A 24,135-nucleotide genomic window follows, 5' to 3' on the forward strand; every position below is an offset into this window, starting at 1 on the left:
TATTACTACCAACTACAGAAAGTTACAACAAGCTGCTCCAAGTTCTACAGAATAAAAAGCGGGATATACCGATGGAATTCTACACAACAAATACAATGCTAGACAGAAGATGGACGCAACCTCTGTGTGAAATGAGGCAAGTCGTGGCCAGGCTTGCAGTTCATGGTTTCCACCACAAGATTTTCTCACGAAAAGTGTTTCATGATCCAGATGAAAATTGAACTATGTAACAGTACATGTGGATCTTACCACATAACCACGTGCCCAAACCAAACCAGGTCAATAGTATAGAATATAGCAAGGAGTGACATGACTGCTCAGAACTAGGAAATATGCTGTGTTACTATGTAGGTCAAATTCTAAAAAAGAGTATGACATACATGTATCATTATGGCCATTCAGCTGCAATAAAGTCTTTATTTTGGGAAAACATTCTTTCTGATTATATAAGACATTGCAAGTGATAAATATCATTATGGTTCCGTATGGAAGATTACTGTACTTTAGGATGCTAATTAATTTATTATTTAACCACCTATTCAATACATTATAGTCTTATACAATTAGGATTTGATCCTTATTACCTTATGACGTGTGAGACATCATCAGTTACTTATTGCAAGCCAAAAATCTCGAACCTAAGACTTCAACCAGATAGTTTTTCAATTTTTACTACTTTACTTCTGAATAAGGTCTCAATTAACATTCTCATTTTGCTGGAATGTTTTTTCTAACATTCCGAAAAATTGTAATATTTAAAAATTCAAAATGCACCACTGCTACTAAGCTCTGTACTATGTACTTTTGTCACAACTTTTTTTTTTTTTTTTTTGCTTTACGTCGCACTGACACAGATAGGTCTTATGGCGACGATGGGATAGGAAAGGCCTAGGAGTTGGAAGGAAGTGGCCGTGGCCTTAATTATGGTACAGCCCCGGCATTTGCCTGGTGTGAAAATGGGAAACCACGGAAAACCATCTTCAACAGTGGGACTCGAACCCACTATCTCCCGATTACTGTATACTGAACATTAAAACAAGAATAATAGTTAACACCACCTTTCCAATACTTATCTTTCCTTATATTTAGGAAATAAACATTACAACAGACGTTGTAAGATGGGACATGTTTCGCTTAACAGTCGTAAGCATCATCAGCTGAAAATAAATCTTAGCCTAAAGTTACTTGTACTGGATACTGGCCGCACTTAAGCGACTGCAGCTATCGAGCTCGGTGTCACAACTATTAATCAACAGCCAATGGCTGATATTGTTATTCACAATAATACCAAAAATTGTTATTCAATTTTCCTTTCGACTACCTATTTTAAGTATGTTAATATTAAATCTTATTAATTATATTCTAATTATAAATCAGGTGCCTGATTTAACCTTGAGGAGGTACAATGACTGAAGATGCCTTCTATGAAAGGCGAAACATGTCTCATCTTACAAGTATAGTAATCTTCAGTACAGAACCATAATGATATTTATCACTTGCAACGTCAAAGCCAACCGGGCTACAGTAAAAACCAATAAGTACCTAAACCACAAGATAAAAATCGGCAAAATTTCCAAAGATATTAATTTCCTAAAGGAATGTTTAAAACTAAGTTTAGTGCCTAAACTTTTGAAACCACTGCAAAGAAAAAATATTCCATCTCAAAAATTAATAAACACCCAAAACAAAGTTAATAACATCTGATCGAAAAATGAAATGAAACAATTATACAAGAAAAAATTACAGTCTGGCCAGTTAATCTGCTATGGTAATGGAGTAAACCATGCAACCAGTGTCTCCACGCTGAATGTTGGGCAGCGGTAAATAGCCTGACCCACTGTAAGGCCAGCGGCTAAGGGTGGAGGAGTCCCTATAGAAGGGAAATGGGCCCTCAGTGGAGGAAATGCCACTGAAACCCCATATCAGCTGTAGCGTAGCGGCCTACAAATTTCGGCTGGCAGTATCTCTAAAATGCCCGTGGGAGTGGTGAATCCATTGTAATAAAAGCCTATATGATAAGTGTACTGAAGCCTCGAAAAATTCTAGGACGTTCCCCACAAGCGACGTGCAATTCTTGTGATGCTTGGAGAAATGTGAGAAATGGACAACCAGCAACCAAATACATCAAGATAGCGACCATCAATGTAGTGACACTAACAGGAAAAGTGGAAGAAATTGTAGATTTTATAGTTGACAAAGATATAGCATTGCTGGGAATCAGTGAGAACAAATGGAAAGGAAAAGGTGAGAGGAAACTAAAGAAAGGATACACCTTATACTACAGTGGAGGAAGAGAAGCCAAAAATGGTGTAGGTCTCATAATTAGAAAAGACCTAAAGGGATACCTAAAATTGGTGGAAAACGTAAATGACAGGTTAAGGTCAGATTGAGACTTGAAACTGGTGTTACAGATATAATTCAAGGGTATGCTCCACAAACAGGAAATACAGATACGGATCTAGAGGAATACCTTGAATATCTGGAAGACCATATACACGACGAACAGGTTGTGATCATAGGAGACATGAATGCTCAAGTAGGTCAGGAAAGAAAAGGAGATGAAGAGATTATAGGTCCATTTGGATATGGGAAGAGAAACAAGGCTGAAGATAATTTGGTGGACTTTTGTAGAAGAAATGAGCTGATCGTTGGTAACACATGGTTTTGAAAGAAAAACGGTCACAAGATAACAAGATATAGTTGGGATAACAAAATCAAAACTGATAGATTACATTTTGGTCGAGAAAGGTAACAGGAAAAGGTTGGTAGACGTAACAGACCTCCCAAGTGAATCTTTCAAAGGAGATCACAGAGTTGTGATAGCTAAGTTAAAGATGGGAAAGATATAAAAGATGACTGAGATTACGCAGAGAAAGCTAAGGGTGTGGAAATTGCAGGAGAAGGAAATAAATGAAGAGTTCCAGACACACATTAAAACAGGTATACCTAAGGAAGACATTGGAAGGGTCAAAGAAGAATGGGCATACTTTAAAACAGTCATGGTCAAGTCTGCAGAAAAAACCTGTGGAAGACTATCAGGAAGGAAGGAAGAAAGATCAAGAAATGACAGGGTAAAAGATATAATTAAAAGGAAGAAACAAGCTTAGAAAAGATGGCTGAGAAACAGAATAACAGAATGCAAAACAGAATACAGGCACTGCAAGGAGTGCTCCAAAGTGGTTCAAGAAGAGAAAAAGAAATGCTGGCAAAAATTAACTGAATCTGTGCAAGAAGATACAACCAGAAGCAAAAAGATATTATACCAGTCGGTTAAAAAGAAGAAAAACCCAGGAGAAGGTGCTAACTTCATTAAAAATGAACAGGAGGAACTGTTGACACAGAAGCAGGATATATTGCAGAGCTGGGGAAAAATACTTTGAAATAATAAGAAATCGAAGAACCAGATTTACTCCATATAGAAGATAAGGAAAACGAGGTATCCATGGCAGAGATTGAATGGGCCACTAAAAGAATGAAATGAGGCAAGGCAGCTGGAATTGACGAGGTCATCATAGAAATGATAATAGCAGCAGGAGTAGTTGATCTACAGTGGTTGTGTAGACTCTTCAGAGTGATATGGAGAGAAAAGACTGTTCCGAAAGAGTGGACGAAGGGGTCATTATACTAATTTTCAAGAAAGGAGACAGGAAGCAATGTGAAAATTGCAGAGGAGTGACACTGATGCTTCATACAGCTAAGATCCTTGAAAGAATCATGGATAGACGAATAAGGGACAGAGTAGAGGGAAAATTGGCAGAACATCAGTATGGATTCAGAAGAGGCAGGTCCACATTTGACCCAATATTTACATTGCGTCAAATGTTGGAAAGGTATTGGGAATATGGAAAGGACATGATAGTAATGTTTCTAGATATTGAAAAGGCATATGATAATGTCCCAAGGAATTTGGTATGGAAAACATATACAGAGGCACAGATTGGGAATGAAACAATGCAGATTGTAATAGCATTATATCAAAATTGCAAAAGCTGTGTTAGAACCAAAGTGGGTGAAACTGAATGGGTCAGAGTTGAGACAGGCTTAAGACAGGGAAGTGTATTGTCTCCCTTACTCTTCATTATCATCATGGGTAGAATTCTACATAATATCAAGGAGAAGATGATGGACGAGCAAATAACTCTTTGCTGATGACATTGTTGTTTGGGGAGATAATGAAGAGGAAGTACAGAAACAAGTTGATTTATGGAATGAGGAGATAAGAAATTTTGGAATGTAGATAAGTACTGCAAAATGGAAGACATTGACCATGACAAGATGTAACAGAAAATCCAGGGGAGTGATAAAAATTGGAAATGAACCTCTTGAAGTAGTGAGAAATTTTAAATATTTGGGCAGCGTGATATCATAAGATGGAAATTTGGATGGAGAAATTGATTTAAGAATACAGCAGTCTGCGAGTTTCTACCAGGTGTGAGAGACATTGTATGGAACAAAGATGTGCCAATGAAGTGAAAGAAGGTTTTATACTCATCCTGTTATAAACCTATACTGACCTATGCTTCAGCAGCCTGGACGTTAACTAAGTAGGACCAAAGTAAGATACAAGCAGCTGAAATGAGGTTCTTGAGGAGCATACAGGAAAAGACGAGATAGAATACGAAATGAGGAAATTAGGAGAAGCATGTGAGTGTGTAAATTTCAAGAAGAGATTGATATAGCAAAGCTAAAATGGTTTGGATACATGATGTGAATGCCAGGAGAGAGAATACCAAAGAGAACATTCATGGTACAGAGACTGGAAAGAGGCTTAGGGAAGTCCTAAAATGAGATGGAGGAGCTCTGTTGTGGACTGTATTGCAAATAGAGGAGTCGATAGCAATAAAGTACTAGAAGAGGGATTGTGGAAAGATAGAGTAAGGTGGAGGGCTTTGGTACATTACTCTACCCAGAGAGAATCTAGAAAAGAGAAAGAATGATGAAGAAGATATCATTTTGGAATTTACAATTATATCAAACGCACTTAACTATTGCACAACATTTATCCCCACTCGAATGGAAATCATTCCTGAGATATATCGATTATAAGTTAGCAAATGTACTGGAAAAGAAACAAAAAACATTAGACCTCAAACTAGCTCATCTGAAGGGAACTAAACCAAGCATATCAGACCATAATAAAAACATTAAGACCATATCTACATTAAATAATACCCCGAACCAAACCCCACGGCACTTAACACCCTTGAAAGGGCCTTAGCCTGCCCAGCGACCGCTGCTCAGCCGAAAGCCTGCTGATTATTAGGGTTCATGTGGTCAGCACCACGCATCCTCTCGGCCGTTATTCTGGGCTTTCAAGACCGGGGCTGCCATCTCACTGTCAGATAGCTCCTCAATTCTAATCACGTAGGCTGAGTGGACCTCGAACCAGCCCTCAGGTCGAGGCAAAAATCCTTGAGCTGGCCGGGAATCGAACCTGGGCCCTCCGGGCGAGAGGCAGGCACGCTACCCCTACACCACAGAGCTGGTTAAATAATACCCCTACTACAATTAATTTGTCTGATACCACCTTCTCCGACAATGAAATGAGTCTCCTATACAGAGGCTTAAAATACAATTGGCCAAACCCCCATAAGATCGATGATATAATCACCACAATCGTGGAAGTCGAATCCAACATTAATAAACAAATTACCTTTAAAAAACAAAACGACGCTAGATACGAAAAAAAAATTACCTACCCTAGTTAAAGAAATAAGAACCAACAAAAATACTATCCTCTCAAAACAGATCCATGATTTAAAGACTAAAATACCAATAATGTTTTAGTAACAAAAGCCGACAAAGGTAATACAACTGAACAAACAAGACTACATAAAAAAAAACTGAAGATTTATTTTCGGATAAAACCTACACTATTATCAACAAAGATCCTATAACAAAAATACAACGTAGTTTAAAAATACTCCTCAAAATTTCAACTTTCCTTTTAAATGACCAAGAAAATCTTAAACTAATCAATATGAATCCAAGGTTACCCACTGCCAAAGCCGTACTTATAACCCACAAAAAAGATATCCCTATCTGGCCAATTATCAACAGTAAAAGCAATCCGACGCACAAGATTTCTACATTATTTTCTTTAAAAAAAACATTTTAAATTCAACAACAAAAACCCCATTAAAAACTCAATTGACTTATGCAAAACTTTAAATAAATTTTCTCTATTACCCAACCATATTTTATGTTCATTTGATTTCACTAACATGTATCTGAACATCCCAGTTACTGAAACTATCAAGATCATAAAAAACAACCTTTCTAAACATAGTGGACTAAGCAAAATTGAAGTTGAAGAATTTGTTAAATTATTAACTTTCGTATTAAAAAATAATCATTTCACATTTAACAACAAAATAACCGAGCTCAATAACTGCAGTCGCTTAAGTGCGGCCAGTGTCCAGTATTCGGGAGATAGTGGGTTCGAACCCCACTGTCGGCAGCCCTAAAGATGGTTTTCCGTGGTTTCCCGTTTTCACACGAGGCAAATGCTGGGGCTGTACCTTAATTAACCCGGCAACGCCGTGCGGTACCGTATAGTACCAGTGCGCCTTACTTCTGATTTTCTCATACTGATCCTTACTCGCGCCAAAATCTGGCAACTTCGCTTTACATTGTCAAGGAGATACTCTCTACAATGCCTAAAATCAACAAAAGGTTTTATTTGAGTATTTGTTTGCTGCAACAACTGCTTGTAATTTGAGATCGTGTCGAGAGGAATAAAAATGACTGCCCGTCTAAAGTAAGTTGCTTTACTTTGTTTATAAATATTGACAATGCGATTTTGTATCATGTGGTTTATTGTCTTGAAATACAAGTCCATGAATTGAAATAACAAGCAATTGGTCAGCATTCCTGTGTTAGCTGTTATGACATAAATTATTCCGTTGGTACCGTATGGTACCGCACGGCGCTTGCCATGCCTCTCTGTTTACTTTCTCCTCCTTACTTCTAAGGGTAACAATTCATACTCTAGTTGCAAATAATGATTTATGTGTGTCATAAAACTCTATAATTGTAGATTTTACTTTTAAAAATTAAACGGCATGACATACTGAACCACTGGAATCTAAGGTATTATCTGAGGAAGATGAAGGGGGTCTCGCAGATAACCTTACGGGAGGTCAATCACGGGCACCAGCAGAAATAGTGCTAAAGCAACAAATTCCGCACAGGAGTAGATAATCCATGTCCGATAATGATTCATGGCCCGGGAAGAGAGCGAAATCATCACCCCATCCACCAGGTACCTGGATGGCGTATGGCCCACTTTCACTCCAATTCCATAGTGCGAAAGTTTCCACTTTTCGATATATGATGCCGACCGAAATATTTGAGGGTTTTCTTTACGATGAAATTATTAATTTCTTGTGCTCAGAAGTCAACAACTACCGGTATATGCTTTTTACAAACGAAAAATAACCCCGAAGAAATGAAAATATTCATCGGCATTTTCCTTCTAAGTGGCTATGTGTAAGTACCACGATCAGAAAAGGGTAGGTGCAAAATATTTATTACGACATATATATTTGGGTGGTATTTTAAGGTAAATAAATGCAGTTGTTTACACTTCTTAGTGTATCTGACACCTTGAGATTCAATGGCGTACATCAATATATCGCTCCGACAAACCAAAGCCGGAGCTGTGCGGCGAACGAATGCGAATTCCGCGGCCGCACAGAATGCGTCACGTGTAGTGTGGGCGTTTGTGTAAACAGCATTTTGCCATTCTAAACTAGTGAAGAGTGGAAATAGGTGACTAAATAAGAAAAGCTGAAGTAATGTGGAAATAGGTGACTAAATAAGAAAAGCTGAAGTAATATTACTCGTATTTCCTAAAGATATGTCACGTCTGAGCTAATGTTATATTTTGGACAAAGGAATATCACAAATAAACCTATAAAAACAGTTTCTTCTTTTGTTTATTGCTCAGTAATTTGTAAGTGATATTCTGTAACAATATTAAGCATTCATTTTCATGGTATTCTAAAGAGGTAACAATTTTTATGTTCCAACCAAAAGCTATGTCAAGCGCCGTGCGGTACCGTACGGTACCAGGCCCTCATTTAAAAACCAACGATTCAGTTTTTAGAAAAATGACTTTTAAATGTTCTCTGATATGTGAATGCTGGGAATATTAAATAAAAATTTAAAAAACGAAAATTGAAAACTCCGGCGTTCCCGGGTTAAGGCCACGGCCGCTTCCTCCCCACTCCTAGCCCTTTCCTGCCCCATCATCGCCATAAGACCTATCTGTGTCGGTGCGACATAAAGCAAGTTGTAAGACAAAAACCCCAACAAAATATACCACCAAAAAGGGTTAGCGATGGGTGACCATATTTCATGAATATTAGCGGACATATATATGGACAATTTGGAACACACAAAAATAATAAAAAACATTAATGGGCTTCATCTGTGGCTCCGGTATGTTGACACATTATCAATAATTGACAAACAATGCAATAGCAGCGATAACATCGTCACATCACGTAACTGGCAGCATAGCAACAAGTAGCAGCGCGCTTCGTAAGGTCGGTGAGAGCAAACAAAGAGCAAGAACACATTTATTTGATTCAGGCTAGTGTAATAATATTTCATTCGTGAATAAATTTGGTAACCCTGTAAGGTCAATGACAGCAAGCGAGTACATATGGTTTGGTTCAGACCAATGTTATGCCATTTGAATTTGTGGATAAATTTAGTTGAAACTGAAGAATTGAATGGTTAAGATGACTGACACGGTTGGACATGATTAAGAGGAGGAATTTCCGAATTACATGAGGTCTCAGAAATGTAACAGACTTAAGGAAAGAAAAGATTTTCAAGAAGAGAGCAGAAATATTTTAAGTTAAAAATAGTGACTGACTTAATAGGACTTATTTATTTATTTTTTATTTTTTTATTTATTTATTTATTTATTTATTTATTTATTAAATCTATTTCAAGTGTTTTTATTAAATGACAAAGTAAATGTAAACTTAGATACAAAGAAACATTTTAGTTCTTTTTAGATGTAAATAAGGACGTAAGTTCAAAGAACAGAGAAGATTTAAATTTTACCATATAGTTGACTAACGTTATAGATATTTTATGATTTGAAAATTTCTATTTTAAAATCTGTTATAAATTGACATAAGTTAGTTAGTTAGTAAGTAAGTAAAGTTGAAACACAAAGAAATGTTTTAACAATTTCAAGATTTTATATATAACTGTGTTGGTTAGTATATCTGTTACGATGTACCAAGTCCAAAGATTATTGATATTTTGGCACCGCTGAGGAAGAGAGTAATTGGCTCTCGAAACATGTACGGGAATTAGTTATGATAGTAAAATATGTAAAGTATTGACAAGGCGGGAAAGTGTTTTATATAAATTTGGCTAAGAAATGTACGTCACTGACACTAAACGAGAAAGTGAAAGTTATTGAAGCAAGTGAAAAGGAAAAGTTGTCTGTGCGTGATATTATGTTGCGTTTCAGATATGGAAAAACTAAAGTTTATGAGACTTTAAAATGTAAGGACGGCATTACTAACCAGTGGATGGAGGGGAATGGACATATGAAGAGGAAATCTAAGGTAACAGGCAATGAAAAAACCAATGATTTAGTGTGGGAATGGTTCATCAGTGCCCGTTCGAGAAACCTTCCTTTAAAGCATCAACTGGGTGGCTGAAGAGTTGCAAAACATGACGCAATATCGTATGGAATGAAGTCTGTGGCAAGCCCAAAAACGTGGATGGAAATGTAGTAGCCGAGTGGAAATCTAAGCTGCAAAATATAATTTCTGGCTATGAACCTAGAAATTTTCATCACCGACAAAACAGGATTGTTTTTTCAAGCTTTGCCTTCAACGTCACTTGCGCTTCATGGGGAAAAGTGTGGTGGGGGTAAAATGTCAAAAGACTTACAGTACTGTTGTGCCGTAACATGGAGGGGGGAAGTGGAAAAGTCCCTGGTAATCGGGAAATCAGCAAAACCAAGGTGTTTTAAAAACTTGGACTTGCAAAAGCTTCGGGTAACTTAGAGCAGCAATGATAAAGCCTGGATGACTAGTGCTCTAATGGAAGAATGGCTGAACAAATTTAACTGTAGGATGAAGGAAAATCGCAAAGTTATTCTTTTTCTCGACAATGCCACTTGTCTTCATAAAAGGGAAGAAAAATTCCACCTAATCAATACATTTATTTTCTTGTAAAGTATTACAATCTAGGACCGGTTTCGACCCTTCATAGGTCATCCTCAGCTATATCAGATTTGCATTTCTATCTTATACCTCTGAAAGACCTTCATGATATATTGTTTCATAATTTTCAGTGAAAACTTATCTTAAAAACTTACAAATTTCTAAGCGTTGTGTTAAAATTAAAAATTAAAATTACAAAACTTTGTCTATTATATACATGCCCTTGGGCTGACAGAATGCATCCTTGGGTTGATTAAGCATCTATCTTAGGTATTGTTGCTTATTCTGTTGAATCGAATCCCTTTTATACTTATGTACAATCGTGAATAGACTATCAGTAAAATTTGATAAATAAAGCTTGCGTGATAATTATAATAAAATATCATGTTACATCTTTATACCTTATTGCTGGAGTGATATTATTTTAGGCAAAATATAAATGCGTGTTGACCTCTATAAAATATTTTTACATAAACACACTAATGTACTTTAAAGTCTAATCATTGTACTTTAAAGTCTAAAATACTTATTGCTTGGATCTTGCGTTGTTATGTGGTAAAATATTATAACAATTTGTCTTATATAACATCAGATATTGATAATGTTTAAGTATGCCATGTATGGTTGGCTTTTAAATCTAATGATTAAATGTCAGTTCCTTCTTGCATAAAATTACAAGTTTCATATTATGTTGATTATGTATTGTATAAAACATAAATGTCTGTTAAATTGAATGCTTATCATTTACTACAGAAGTTTTAAAAACACTTGAATGTCTAGTAATATAGTCAGTGCGTTTAGTGACACTGAAACGTGTTGGCCTTGATTCTTGCGTTATATTTCCATAATTTGCCTTTTTTTATATATGTCGAATGTTGATCTTTATAGGTTCCATTTGTAAATAACAGCACTTTCCTATAATTGTGAAATGGATCAATATAAGCTTGATACGTGTTAAATTATGGAATATATGTGGAAACACATAAAAGCCAACCATACATGGCATATTTAAACATTATCAATATCTGATGTTATATAAGACAAATTGTTATAATATTTTACCACATAACAACGCAAGATCCAAGCAATAAGTATTTTAGACTTTAAAGTACAATGATTAGACTTTAAAGTACATTAGTGTGTTTATGTAAAAATATTTTATAGAGGTCAACACGCATTTATATTTTGCCTAAAATAATATCACTCCAGCAATAAGGTATAAAGATGTAACATGATATTTTATTATAAATATCACGCAAGCTTTATTTATAAAATTTTACTGATAGTCTATTCACGATTGTACATAAGTATAAAAGGGATTAGATTCAACAGAATAAGCAACAATACCTAAGATAGATGCTTAATCAACCCAAGGATGCATTCTGTCAGCCCAAGGGCATGTATATAATAGACAAAGTTTTGTAATTTTAATTTTTAATTTTAACACAACGCTTAGAAATTTGTAAGTTTTTAAGATAAGTTTTCACTGAAAATTATGAAACAATATATCATGAAGGTCTTTCAGAGGTATAAGATAGAAATGCAAATCTGATATAGCTGAGGATGACCTATGAAGGGTCAAAACCGGTCCTAGATTGTAATACTTTACAAGAAAATAAATGTATTGATTAGGTGGAATTTTTCTTCCCTTTTATGAAGATTGGTAAATGTCAATACGGAAAATGAAATTCATAAATCAAAATGCCACTTGTCACCCATTTGTGTTGCTTTCCAATGTCAAGCTAGCCTGGTTTCTGCCTAACACAAACAGCGTTGTTCAACCTATGGACCAAGGAGGGATTTACACCTTTAAATCTCACTACAGGCATTTTTTGATGCAGTCACTGATCAAGAATGTTGATACAGCTGACAACACCTACTCCCTTGCATGCTCAGTTTTCATACTGGATCAGTTTGGCTATGAAGCAGATCAAACCTCAGTCGTAAAGTGTTTTGCAAAAGTGGGATTTGCAGAAAATGATATCAGCACACCTGAGGAAGTGACTGAAAATGCTGCACTGATATCTACACTGAGCCAACAATAGAATTTCACATGTAATATAGACGAATAGATTTGCAGCAACGACCAGCTTGCTACTCACTACAGTTTCCAGTCTGCTGTACAGCTTCTGAAGATCTGCCCTACAGAGAATGAAGATGATGATAATCCGAGGGACGAAAACCAGAAAGAGGGAGAGGAAAGAGAAAGTCAGGAAAAAATATGCGCTCATTAACAAGCTATTCAGTGTGTCAGGGACATTATGAAATTTGCTGTCAAGTCGAATTTACCATGACTTCTTGAGCTACTGTACAGCGCTAAAGACTGCATTGAGAAAGACATGACATCAAGGAATGTGAAACAGGTTTCTTTATTAGACATGTGGAAGAAAGAATAATTTGACAAATGCAGTATTGTGTGATGAACTGCATCTCCCTCCGTGCAGTTCTTCTAAATCCATCTGTTATTAGCCCCAACACCAACAATGTATACTGTAGTTTGTTTATTAAACATGTGGAATAAGACAGAAATTGTGTTATACAGTATGTGTTAGTATATGTATACTGTAGTTTGTCTATTAAACATGTGGAATAAGGCAGAAATTGTCCAGTTTTCATTGAGTACGGTACATACAGTACATACTGTACATAATATGTTGAGTGTGTTATAGTGCAGACCTATGCGAGAGTAATAAAAATCTACTGTACATCAAGATATTGTGTTACTGAGATTTGCATCACCAAAACTAGACTAATGGGTCAGGGTTAAGTAATTTGTGAATCTTTTTATATAATTTTGTTCAGTCCAGAAACTTGTCCAATTTGGAAAAGAAACTCGGACCCTTGTGATTCCGCTTTGAGCAAGTTTTACTGTATAATTATTGTGAAAAGTATTGAATAGGTGTTCAGTTAGGGTCGCGCAGCTGTGAGCTTGCATTTGGGAGATAGTGGGTTCAAATTCCACCGTCGGCAGCCCTGATGATTGTTTTCCATGGTTTCCCATTCTTACACCTTCCTTAAGGCCATGGCTGCTACCTTCCCAGTCCTAGCCCTTTCTTATCCCTCCGCCATAAAAAAACCTTCAGTGTGTTAGTGCATCATTAAAACAAGTAGCAAGTACAAATAAGACTGCACCTCCTTCTGTGCAGTTCTTCTAAATCCATCTGTTATTAGCCCCAACACCGAGCAGGTGGCCGTACAGTTTGGGTCGCGCAGATGTGAGCTTGCATAGTGAGTTCGAAACCCAGTGTCGGCAGCCCTGAAGGTGGTTTTGTGATCTCCCATTTTCACACCAGGCAAATGCTGGGGATGTACTTTCATTAAGGCCATGGTCGCTTCCTTCCCAATCCTAGCCCTTTCATATCCCGTCGTTGCTATAAGATCCCACTTTGTCTGTGTGACATAAAACAAATAGTAAGAAAAAGCCCCTAATAAGCTTGTTTCTGCTTCCCACTTCATCGGGAGGGTTGGCTTCAACACTCATTGAGGGACCATTTCAACAGATCATCAGTCTTGATATAGAAAATGCAGGATAAGACAAAAGGGAAAAGGCAAAGTTAATACTGCATGGGATAAAGGATATAGCTGGCCAGTAGTATATAGCCCCCTTCTCTCTTTTCACCTTGATCGTGGCTGCAAGCAGCATCGCATGGAGTTCACACAAGACACTGAAACGTTGAGGAGTCATACTGAACCATGATCACTTCACAGCCTCCCAAAATCCATGAAGATTTGTCGGAGCAGGGTCCAGTGCACACATGTCCATCTTGACAGCATACCAGATGTGTTCAGTGGGATTGAGATCAGGGGTCCCCAGGGCCAAGCAAAATCTTCACATCCGCAGTGCTCATCGAAACAGCCAGCCACAATTCCGGAGCAATGGGCTGGAACATTGCTTTGCTGTGGGTTCAGGTCGCTTGCAGGTTGCTGGAGACTAACAAAGGAGTGGACGTGATCTGCCAGTCAATTCTCGCAATTTTCTCTGGTGAGAGATGATGTCATATGTACCAGGGGTGCAATTTCATACCATGTGAACAGTCCCCATACGAGGATACCACCTCCACCGGTCTGAAATGTATGAACTGTACCCTGCTGGCAAGAGGGATACATTGCCTCATGTGGTTCACAAATGCACTCGTACCCAGCCATCGGTGTACACCAACTGGTACTTCAGCTCATCTGTTCAGGCGACCTTTATCCATGTTTCAAGAGTCCAGTGGCAGTGTTCGTTTGCCCATGATTTGTTGTGCCTTGTGACACATAGTGAGCAGAGGTACCCAATGGTGGGGAGATGCTCGCACATCGTTGTTGTCCAACATTGGATTGACAAGTGATACGCCTGTCTATCCGCCCTTATGATCTGAGCTAGCCAACAGCAACCCATCATCAATGGGCCATACACCACAGCAGTTGACCCTGGCGGCAGTGGATTTGCGGATTTGCCCAAATCCACATACTCATGGTGTATGCTCTTGATATGGTAACCCTTGGAAAACAATGGTGGGAAGATGCTCGCACATTGTTGTTGTCCAACATTGGATTGACGAGTGATACGCCCGTCTATCCGCCCTTATGATCTGAGCTAGCCAACAGCAACCCATCATCAATGGGCCATACACCACAACAGTTGACCCTGGCGGCAGTGGACTTGCGGATTTGCCCAAATCCACATACTCCTGGTGTACGCTCTTGATATGGTGACCCTTAGAAAACAATGGTGGGGAGATGCTCGCACATTGTTGTTGTCCAACATTGGATTGACGAGTGATACACCCGTCTATCCGCCCTTATGATCTGAGCTAGCCAACAGCAACCCATCATCAATGGGCCATACACCACAACAGTTGACCCTGGCGGCAGTGGATTTGCGGATTTGCCCAAATCCACATACTCATGGTGTACGCTCTGGATATGGTGACCCTTGGAAAACAGCGACAATCTGGTTGCGATCAAATGTGATAAGGTCTCTTGTCTTACCAGTCCTGTAGTCAGCTGTTACTCATTCAGCCCGAACAAGGTCTGATGTCCTTGCTGTTACATGCCACGCCCTCTTATTACATTCGCCGGGCCGAGTGCAGTGCCATTTCCTCACTACAGGAGAAATCTCTAATCAATTGCTCATGAGTGTACTTCATTACAATCTACATTATATTTGGTGCAAATCCATTTCTTAAGCTTTGTGTTATAAATGTGTAGGATCTAGTAGAATCCATTAAAAGATATTAAATTACTGTACTGTCATTTGTTATTGTATATTCACAAATTTCTAAATATTTGCAAACAAATAAATCTATCTCATATTTTTCATCTGTAGAATGTATAAAAATAGTTTTCAACTATTTCAATAATAATATCAAATATCCTAGGTATAAGATAAAAGATATTTCATTATTGACATATTATTACTCTCCAGATTACTAATTTCATGTTGAATGATTTTTATGTACTAGATATTGTGTAAAGAGTAATTTTGTATGCTGTACGTCTTTACTGTGTCCTTAAAAGAAATATTTTGTTCTTGTTAGCGTAAATACATTTTCTTGCTCTACTATCTGGAATGATATTTTATATATGTGGAACTAATCCTTAACATGTTTATGGTTCTCTATCTAGTTTGCACCATGAAGCCACCATTATCTAATGCTGTAATTTCTTCCTTGAAGAAGGGAAATGTACTTCCGTGCTGTTCTCAAGTCAGAGACCTCTCAGCTCTTTCAGAACCATCTAAAGCTGAAGGTAAATACTTAAATCTTTGTTTCAGACAATGGAATTCTGTAGGAGGTGGGGGGGGGTTTGTTTGTTTAAAAAATGCTCACATTCTCAGGGTTTCTTGTATGTTACAGTTGCTCCCGCTAAGAGACCATATTCACCCTTTCAAAACACTAGCAATTGGGCTGAATATTCATTAGCAAGATTAGATGATCTGCTAAACTGGGGAAGAAAGGTGATTATCAGGTATCTTTGCACTTTTGTACTTGTCTCTCAGTATTTTGTTAGCAAGTTTTGTCATTATATTAAATCCTCAATTTCCTGTTCTGTCTTGTCCTATAACCATAAAAAGTGTGATGCCTATCTGCTAAATATTTGATCATTTTCCTGTGATTAGTTGCTGAGAAAGAGTATTGAAATTCAGCAGAAGGAATATGTATATGCAGGGGTGGTAAATGTGCCGGAGGCTGAAAACAGGGACTCTGAGTTCGCTGTAATTTCTGGAGATGTAAATGAGTTCTTAGGTACATCTCAAACAAATGCAGTCATCATTGCAGCAGCACTTAACCCCTGCCAAGGCTCATAATGGTTTAGCAGGTGGCGAGTGAAATGATCATTAAATCTTCAACTGCTGTAACTCTAAGTTAAAAAAAAAAAAAAATTTATATCGCTGAAGGTTCTCGCTTTGATAGTTCGGAGGAAATCGTGCGTGATGCATCAGCGGAACTGATACTCCTTCCAAGAGAGACCTTCTAGGGTTGCTTTCTACAATGAAGAGATTGTTGGGCTATATCTAGAAATAACAAAATCTACTTTCAAGGGGATTAGAAAGCAAACACTTCAGCCTATTTTTTTTTTCCTCCCTCTCTCTAGACTGAGGATCTTTGTAAAAAGATCTCATATAATGTAACCATTGGTTTCTAGCTGCTCCTCCATTTTACTTATCACCTGGGCCCACTGATTTCTACGAAGAACCCTCCAAAATTAATGCAAGACAGCTCATTAAGAAGCCTACTTTTTTATACAACCTTTGCTATTTATAGTGTCTGTTCAAACACCATTACTGCCCGTATTCAAATTTAGATCAATCTGTTCCCATGTGTGGTGGTGTTGTAGCACTCGTTAGAGATGGTTGTTGCGCTTGTGGTCCGTAAAAGAGGAATGTACTGATTTCGAGTTCGTGGTGTGAGAATGAGATTGTGGGAAACATTCACAAGAGTTTGAAACAACTGAATGGATATTACACCTCTGTTGCAGTACATTAAGTTGCTGGGCACTGAGATTATCAGGCAACTGTTGGCACTGGCATTGTGGAATGCATCAACAATAGTTATGTACAACAAATGTGTAACTTTGAGTGAAATGTCACACCAACAGGAACTTCCTGAAGCAGGTTTGTACAGAGACAGCTGGAGTTGAAAAGGATTTCCTCTTGAGTTGGTTTCGAGGATGTTGACAACATTGCCACACCCACCTTGCAGCCCTCTGGTTATGATCTCTTTGGTAAACTGAAGGACTTGATTCGCAGAAAGAAATTGGAAGAATAATACTCCCTATGCTGGCTGCCACACAGTGGCTTAGACATACCAGATTAAACTTTTGCTGTGCAGGCATACACGCGGGTTGTTCCAAGGTAGTGTAAGGTAGTTGAAACAGAAAGGGAGATTGTGTAGAGAAGTGACATACTTTGCCTGAAGGATGCAAAAAAAAAAGGTTTAGAATAAAAATCGGTGTTTTAAAAAAAAGTGTGGTGCATAGTTTTAGGTGAAACTTGTGGCTGCTTCTTATATCGCTTGGGTTGAATCCAACTGGACTCCATCAGTGAGTAATGTCTCGTCTGGTAAACTTGATATAGTTAGGAAATATTACATTCTTAACTTCAGGGAATTACTGTATTGTCTATTTCCTTAAAAGTCTTTCATGTAAATGTACTATTCTTATGTGCACAACTTGGCATTTTTTAAAAAATGTAACTTTAATGCTTTTCATTCTGTTGAACACTATAACATACCTGTAGAACTGAATTAATTGAATCCACACTGGAAAGTATGGCTTCCTTCCTAATAAGCTTTTTTTTTTTTTTAAATGTTACATAATGCTGGGATGAGTGGCTCAGACGGTAGAAACACAGGCCTTCTGAGATCAAGTTGATGGGTTCTATCTCGCACCTCGTGTCGGTAGATTTACCAGCACTCAAAAGAACTGCGGGACCAAATTCCGGCACCTTGTCAGTTCCAAAAACCAGAAAAGTAGTTAGACTTAAAACCAATATTATTATTGTTACATAATGCAGATACACTAGTGCACAAAAATTGGCCGACAGTGAAATTCAAAGAATCTGCTGCATTACAGACATACAAATCATGGTAAGCAGTGTACAGTATTGACCATGAAACTGAAATGTACATATCATGTGTATACATCCTCTAGACCTGGTTTCTAGATTGACTCTAATGCATAAACAACAAATAGTGTAGGAAATTATTTCTAGGAGGTAAAGGAACTGCTATTGCTCTGATAAACCCGTTAATAACATGTTGCAATCACTACGTGTAGGTTATAGGACAAGTTTCAACTGTCGGCTGTAGTAGCTTAGTTAGTCCTGTCTAGCACTGTCTGATGATAATAGGTTATAAACTGCAGTGTTTCAAATCCACCCATTGTTCGCTGCACTTTTTTATCGCTAACTAGAACCAATTTTTTGCTGTCACTATTTGGAATACACTGGAAATATTGGCAAGCAACAGTTATAATTCTCTTTAGTTTCAGTTCTCTGTAAAGCAGTGTGTACAATAGTATTTCATCTATGTATAGGAAAGTAAGCATTGTTTGGCCTTGAGATAAAACAGAGCAAGACTAAAGTCATGATCGTGGATAAGGCAAACAACAACCTGTCACATGTAAGTAAGGTAGCAGGATTTGAGGTAGTGGGGAGGTTCATCTACCTGGGAACTCTAGTCTTGAACGATGAAGACTGCTCGGCCTTTCCCTGACCCACATGGTGACCGGTAAACTCGGCAAGCTCTAGAGTGGACATTTAAATCACCTGACGGGGAGAAGATAGAAGCGCTGGAAATGTGGGTCTCTCGGCAAGTGCTGTGCATATCTTGGACATAACACCAGAATGTCGTTTCAGTTCTTGAGGAGATCAGAGTCAAGGGCAGGTTCATGGAGAAGATTAACAGAACATTCTTAAGATACTTTGCCCATGTGTAAGGGAGGAAGGAAGCTGTGGAGAAGATGATGGTAGAAGGGAAGGAACCAGAAGGTAGACCTCAAGGGTAAGCACCTACAACATGGTCGATTGGATAAGGACACTTGTTGGGAAGTCCTTATTTAAGACTTTGCAGCTAGCAAAAACTTGACCAGCATAGCAAAAACTTTCCAGCAGCTAGTGACATGTAATCACACCCTTTCAAGGGTAAAAATAAGGAGAGAGAGAGAGACACTTGCATTTAATTACACACATTATTTTATTATTTAATGTATGGAACATTTGTTCCTTGCTACATTAAGGAAAATGTAAATGGCCTCTTCTTTGATTCCCATGATTAAAGACAATATAGACAGTTAATGAGAGATGTGTTTCGGTAGAAGTATCTTCATATATTTGCCCAGCCAGGCAAAAGGGTGACTTCTGCACCACATGCGTTCTAAATATGACAGACAAATGTGAAATTATAATTGGATCTGAGAATGTCAGAACATTACTTGCTGATGGCAGCAGGGACAGACCTGAAAGAACACCCATGAGCCTGGCGTCAAAAACAAAATAGGCTACAGAAGGAAGAATTTTCCCTCCACCTCCTCCCGCATCTGTTCCCCCTCCCTCCACCAAGCAATCTGTCCCCATGTGTGGTGGTGTTGTAGCACTTGTTCAAGATGGTTGTTGCGCTTGTGGTCCGTAAAACTAGGAGGAAAGCAGCTTTGAGCGCAGTAGGAGGCCCGGTGTGAGTCAGCCATGAGGGGTGTCAGGTGGTGAGTAAACTTGAGGTCTCATTAAACATGACAGCTAAATCACTTTCGTTATCGAGCTTCAGAATTTTGTTCTCCTCTTCAGATTTGGATGCAGCCGCATCATAGGGAGTTGCTCTCCATCTAGAACACAATTACAGTATTGCCCCGCATTTACTTTTCGCTTTTACAACATTTTTTGTTGGTCCCCTGAGATTTCCTATGCTCACAATGTATTAAAATCCTCAAATTTACATTTGCAACATTTTTGCTTCCCGTCAGGCTGTTCGAGAGGAAAAAATTTGAGGTAAAATGGCATTTCAACTAACTTAAAACGCTTTGAGTAACCATGGCATGACGACCAAATCAACCAACCATGTTCTATAATAACTCTTAGAACTCTCAGTACTGAACTTCTGCTTTGCAGCGCATTCTTTGATATCAGGTGTTTTCCACAACGTCCTAAACCTTTTTCAAATCCGACGAGTTGAATTAACTCTCTAAATCTCACATACACACAAACTTTCCACCATAATCCTATGACTTTTGAATGCAAGTAAACAAACACCCAGTAGAAATCAAACCGAGCTCGATAGCTGCAGTCGCTTAAGTGCGGTCAGTATCTAGTTTTCAGGAGATTGTAGGTTCGAACCCCACTGTCAGTAGCCCTGAAGATGGTTTTCCGTGGTTTCCCATTTTCACACCAGTTAAATGCTGGGGCTGTAGCTTAAGGTCACGGCCGCTTCCTTCCCACTCCTAGCCCTTTCCTGTTCCATCGTCGCCATAAAACCTATCTGTGTCAGTGCAACGTAAAGCAACTTGCAAAAAAAAAAAAAAAAAAAAAAAATAGAAATCAAAAACATACAGTATCTGGGTAATGGCAAAATGCAGAACCCAACAAAACCACAAAGGAGAAGGAAATATCAGGTGTTTGCTTTATTGCCAAGTACAGTATAATCCACAAGAAGGAGACGTTATCAAGTGATTCAGTGTTTGTCTTGCCCGAGTTCGTTATTTCACGGGGTTTTTTTTTTGCACTTGCGTTAGTTTTTGGAGTTGTTAAAGTTATTTTCGCTGATTCGTCACATTTATTTTTGTTATTTGTTACGTTTTTTGTTTGTGTTATGTGAGTCGAGCGGTCAAAGTGAATTGCTGTGATCTTCCTTTCTCGTCGTGTGTATATGTTAATCCTTCTTTGTTATTGCTTTATTGTTTTCCTGCTAATAATGGAAAAAAAGAAGGAAAGAAAAACTTTCACTATGAATGAGAAAGTTCGAATATTAGAAAAGGTTGATTCGTACCGTGGAACACGTTTCATTGGCACGCGAATTGCAGCTTCCTGTATCAACGCTGAATACAGTTGTGAAAAACAGGGGAAGCATTACATCAAGTGCTTCAGAATACGGACCAAACTCCGAAAAAAGGATGTATGCGTCATACTGCAAATACGAGAAAATAGAAAAAATTGAAAAAAAGTTGGTTTGAAACTTCAAGAGGTGCAGGCATTCCAATTGATGGTGTGCTCTTAAGGGAAAAGGCGCTTAAAGTGGTAAACATTCTTGGCATTGAAAATTTCAGCACGTCCCATGGCTGGATCAACCGATTTAGGAAAAGGTATAACTTAACCTATAAAACTGTTTGTGGGGAATCTAATGCAGTTAGTGATGAAACTGGAAGAATGGATCGATAGAAGATTGCAGGAGCTGACCAAGGATTACGAACCCAGGAACGTTTTTAACCTAGATGAAACTGGACTGTTTATCAGTGTGTTGCCAAGCAAGACTTTGGCATTCAAAGGAGATAAATGCCATGGTGGGAAACACAGCAAGGTGAGGCTCACAGTGATGTTGGGGGGCCAGTGCTGATGGCTGAGAAATTCCACCCCTATGTGATAGAGAAATCTAAAAAGCCTTGTTGCTTCAAGAATGTGCAATCGTTACCTACTGCCTACGATGCAAACCATAAAGCTTAGATGACCTCAGATCTTTTCTGACAGCAGTTCATTGCTCTGGATTCAAAAATGGGTGTGCAAAATAGGAACATCCTTCTTTTCATTGACCATTGTCCTGTACATCCCGTGTATGTTAACTTGAATGTGTAGTTAGAATTTCTGCCTGCTAAGTGCACAAGCAAGCTACAACCTATGCATTTAGGGGTTATTCACTCCTGTAAGTCACTTTACAGCAAGAACCTGGTTCAGCAAATTTTCTTCCTTATGGATGCTGGAAAGGATCCTTCATCATTTAAAGTTTCAATCCTGGATGCGCTTTGCTTCATTGCAAAGTCTTGGAAAGCTGTGAAGCAGACTACCATCTCAAATTGTTTCTTGAAAGCAGGATTTTTCAACAATCTTCCTGAATCTCAGTTGCCAGAAGACCTGCTACATGATGTATGGAGAATGTTGCAGTCAGACTGCACTACTGAAGATTTTCTTTGGGTAGATGATTCTGTGATCACTGCAGAGGAAAGAAGTGTGGAGGAATTGGTTGCTGAACAAACAGCAGCCGAGTCTCCCACCAGTGACAGTGATGAAGCAGAAGAAGACAGTGAAGTGATGCCTACCAGTGCTGATGCAAGTGCAGCAGTGAATGTTTTATGCAGGTATCTGTCATCTATATAGGGGGGTGAAAATAATTTTCATAACCTTTATGAGTTTGAAAAACCAATATAGGTCATAAGAAATAAGTGTAAACAGATCGATTCTGGACTATTTTGGTAGGAAGCAGTGATTGTGTAATTTTCCATCTGGAATAAATTTGTGTTAATGTTGTAAATACAGGTACAATAGTAGCAATTAAAATGTTTCATTCAGAGAAAATATTGCATCTTAGATAATTCTATAGCCATTCTAAGAAAGTAACTACTGTATATTAAAAGAATATATTACACAAATTTTTAACCACCTACCTGGGCAAAGGATGAGCAGAATTACAAAGGCAGTGTAGATAACAGTTAATACAGTACAGTAATTGACTTACATGGACCTTTATTTGAGGCAAGTACAGTAAATCAATTGAGACTGAAATACTCTATAAATTAATAATATGCATTTGTGTAACATTTACCTCCTTTTCCAGAGCATTTTTATATAGATCTGTACAAGTTGTTTCCCATGATTTACACTTCCCCCCCCCCTTTACACCAGTACTCCTTGGTCCCTTGGAAAGTGTAAAAGAGGGGTAATACTCCAGTCCATTTGATCCGACAAGAAAATTCCCCCTTTCCATTCACATCAAGTATTGAATGTTACAAAAATTTTGCATAGTTGTACATTACTGTTTCATTTATTCATTAAGAAATTTTAAGATCCCCTTGATGTAGTTTTCAAAGTGGTATTTCATGAATAACGCATCTTTTACATCAAGAGATGTCAGATAGTGACAATGAAGGAAAAATCCAAAGACTATTTAGACATTTAGACCTTTTATCTTGTCAAGGACAAGTTGTTTTTAATATGAGGGGTTAATTCTGTTTTACTTATGTAACCTGTGTTTTTATGCATATTTTAGCTGTCATTCAAGATCACAGCTGAATATATTTTCTGTGAAAAACAAAATATGTACCAACTAATTTTAAAATAAAGTTATTTTAATCTAAGAAAATTTGTAAGATTTTAAAGTGGTGGAAAGGTGGAACTTCTCAAATGTACAAGTTGGAATTAGTTATAGAACTTCTGATCTTTCATCTCAAAATCTCCTTCCATCAGAAAGAAACTACACCTAAGTTTGCCACTTTCAACCTGTCAGATACATCCACTTCATCAGACTTCCAAAATGCAATCTTGAACCAATTGGCAAGCAATCCAGTGTGCACATAAACATTGAGCAAGAATGGCCAACACTCCAAAGGAGTCAGCTGAGGACATCAGCTATTAGGATATGAGGAGGCAATACTGGTTCGAGGACAGCAGTGAAGAAAATCTGAGCCTGATCATCGCCAAACAGGAAGCCTGTTTATCCCTTCAAGATCCTTCATCCACTGTGAAGAAAGCTGTGTTTCAAGATCTGAAACAGAAATGTCAGACACAAATAAGAGAGAGGAAAAATAACTGGTGGCAAGAGAAGACTCTAGAACTCCGAAGACTATCTGATGCTAGAGGCATGCGGAACTTCTACGCAGGAATAAAAGATATCTACGGCCCATCTTGCTCTTCATTTGAACTTTGAAAACAGTCGATAGTGCTTACTGCTTGAAGACACATCCTGGAGCATTGGAAGGAACAGTTCTCCACTCTTTCAAATCATAGCTCCACTGCTGCCAATGACTTTCTACG

At 38.1% G+C, this 24,135-nt stretch overlaps 1 protein-coding gene across 1 annotated transcript in view; it reads left to right on the plus strand.

The window, feature by feature from the left end:
* LOC136863937 (NADH-quinone oxidoreductase subunit B 2) overlaps positions 1–24,135 on the plus strand; it is a 68,565-nt gene that overhangs the window by 16,104 nt on the left and 28,326 nt on the right. The window contains exons 2-3 of the mRNA XM_067140383.2: positions 15,813–15,935; positions 16,043–16,143. Coding sequence (XP_066996484.1) covers positions 15,813–15,935; positions 16,043–16,143 — 224 coding nt within the window. The remainder of the gene's footprint in view (positions 1–15,812; positions 15,936–16,042; positions 16,144–24,135) is intronic.

Source organism: Anabrus simplex, chromosome 2, assembly GCF_040414725.1.
Source record: "Anabrus simplex isolate iqAnaSimp1 chromosome 2, ASM4041472v1, whole genome shotgun sequence".
In the NCBI taxonomy this organism is placed as follows: Eukaryota; Metazoa; Arthropoda; class Insecta; order Orthoptera; family Tettigoniidae; genus Anabrus; species Anabrus simplex.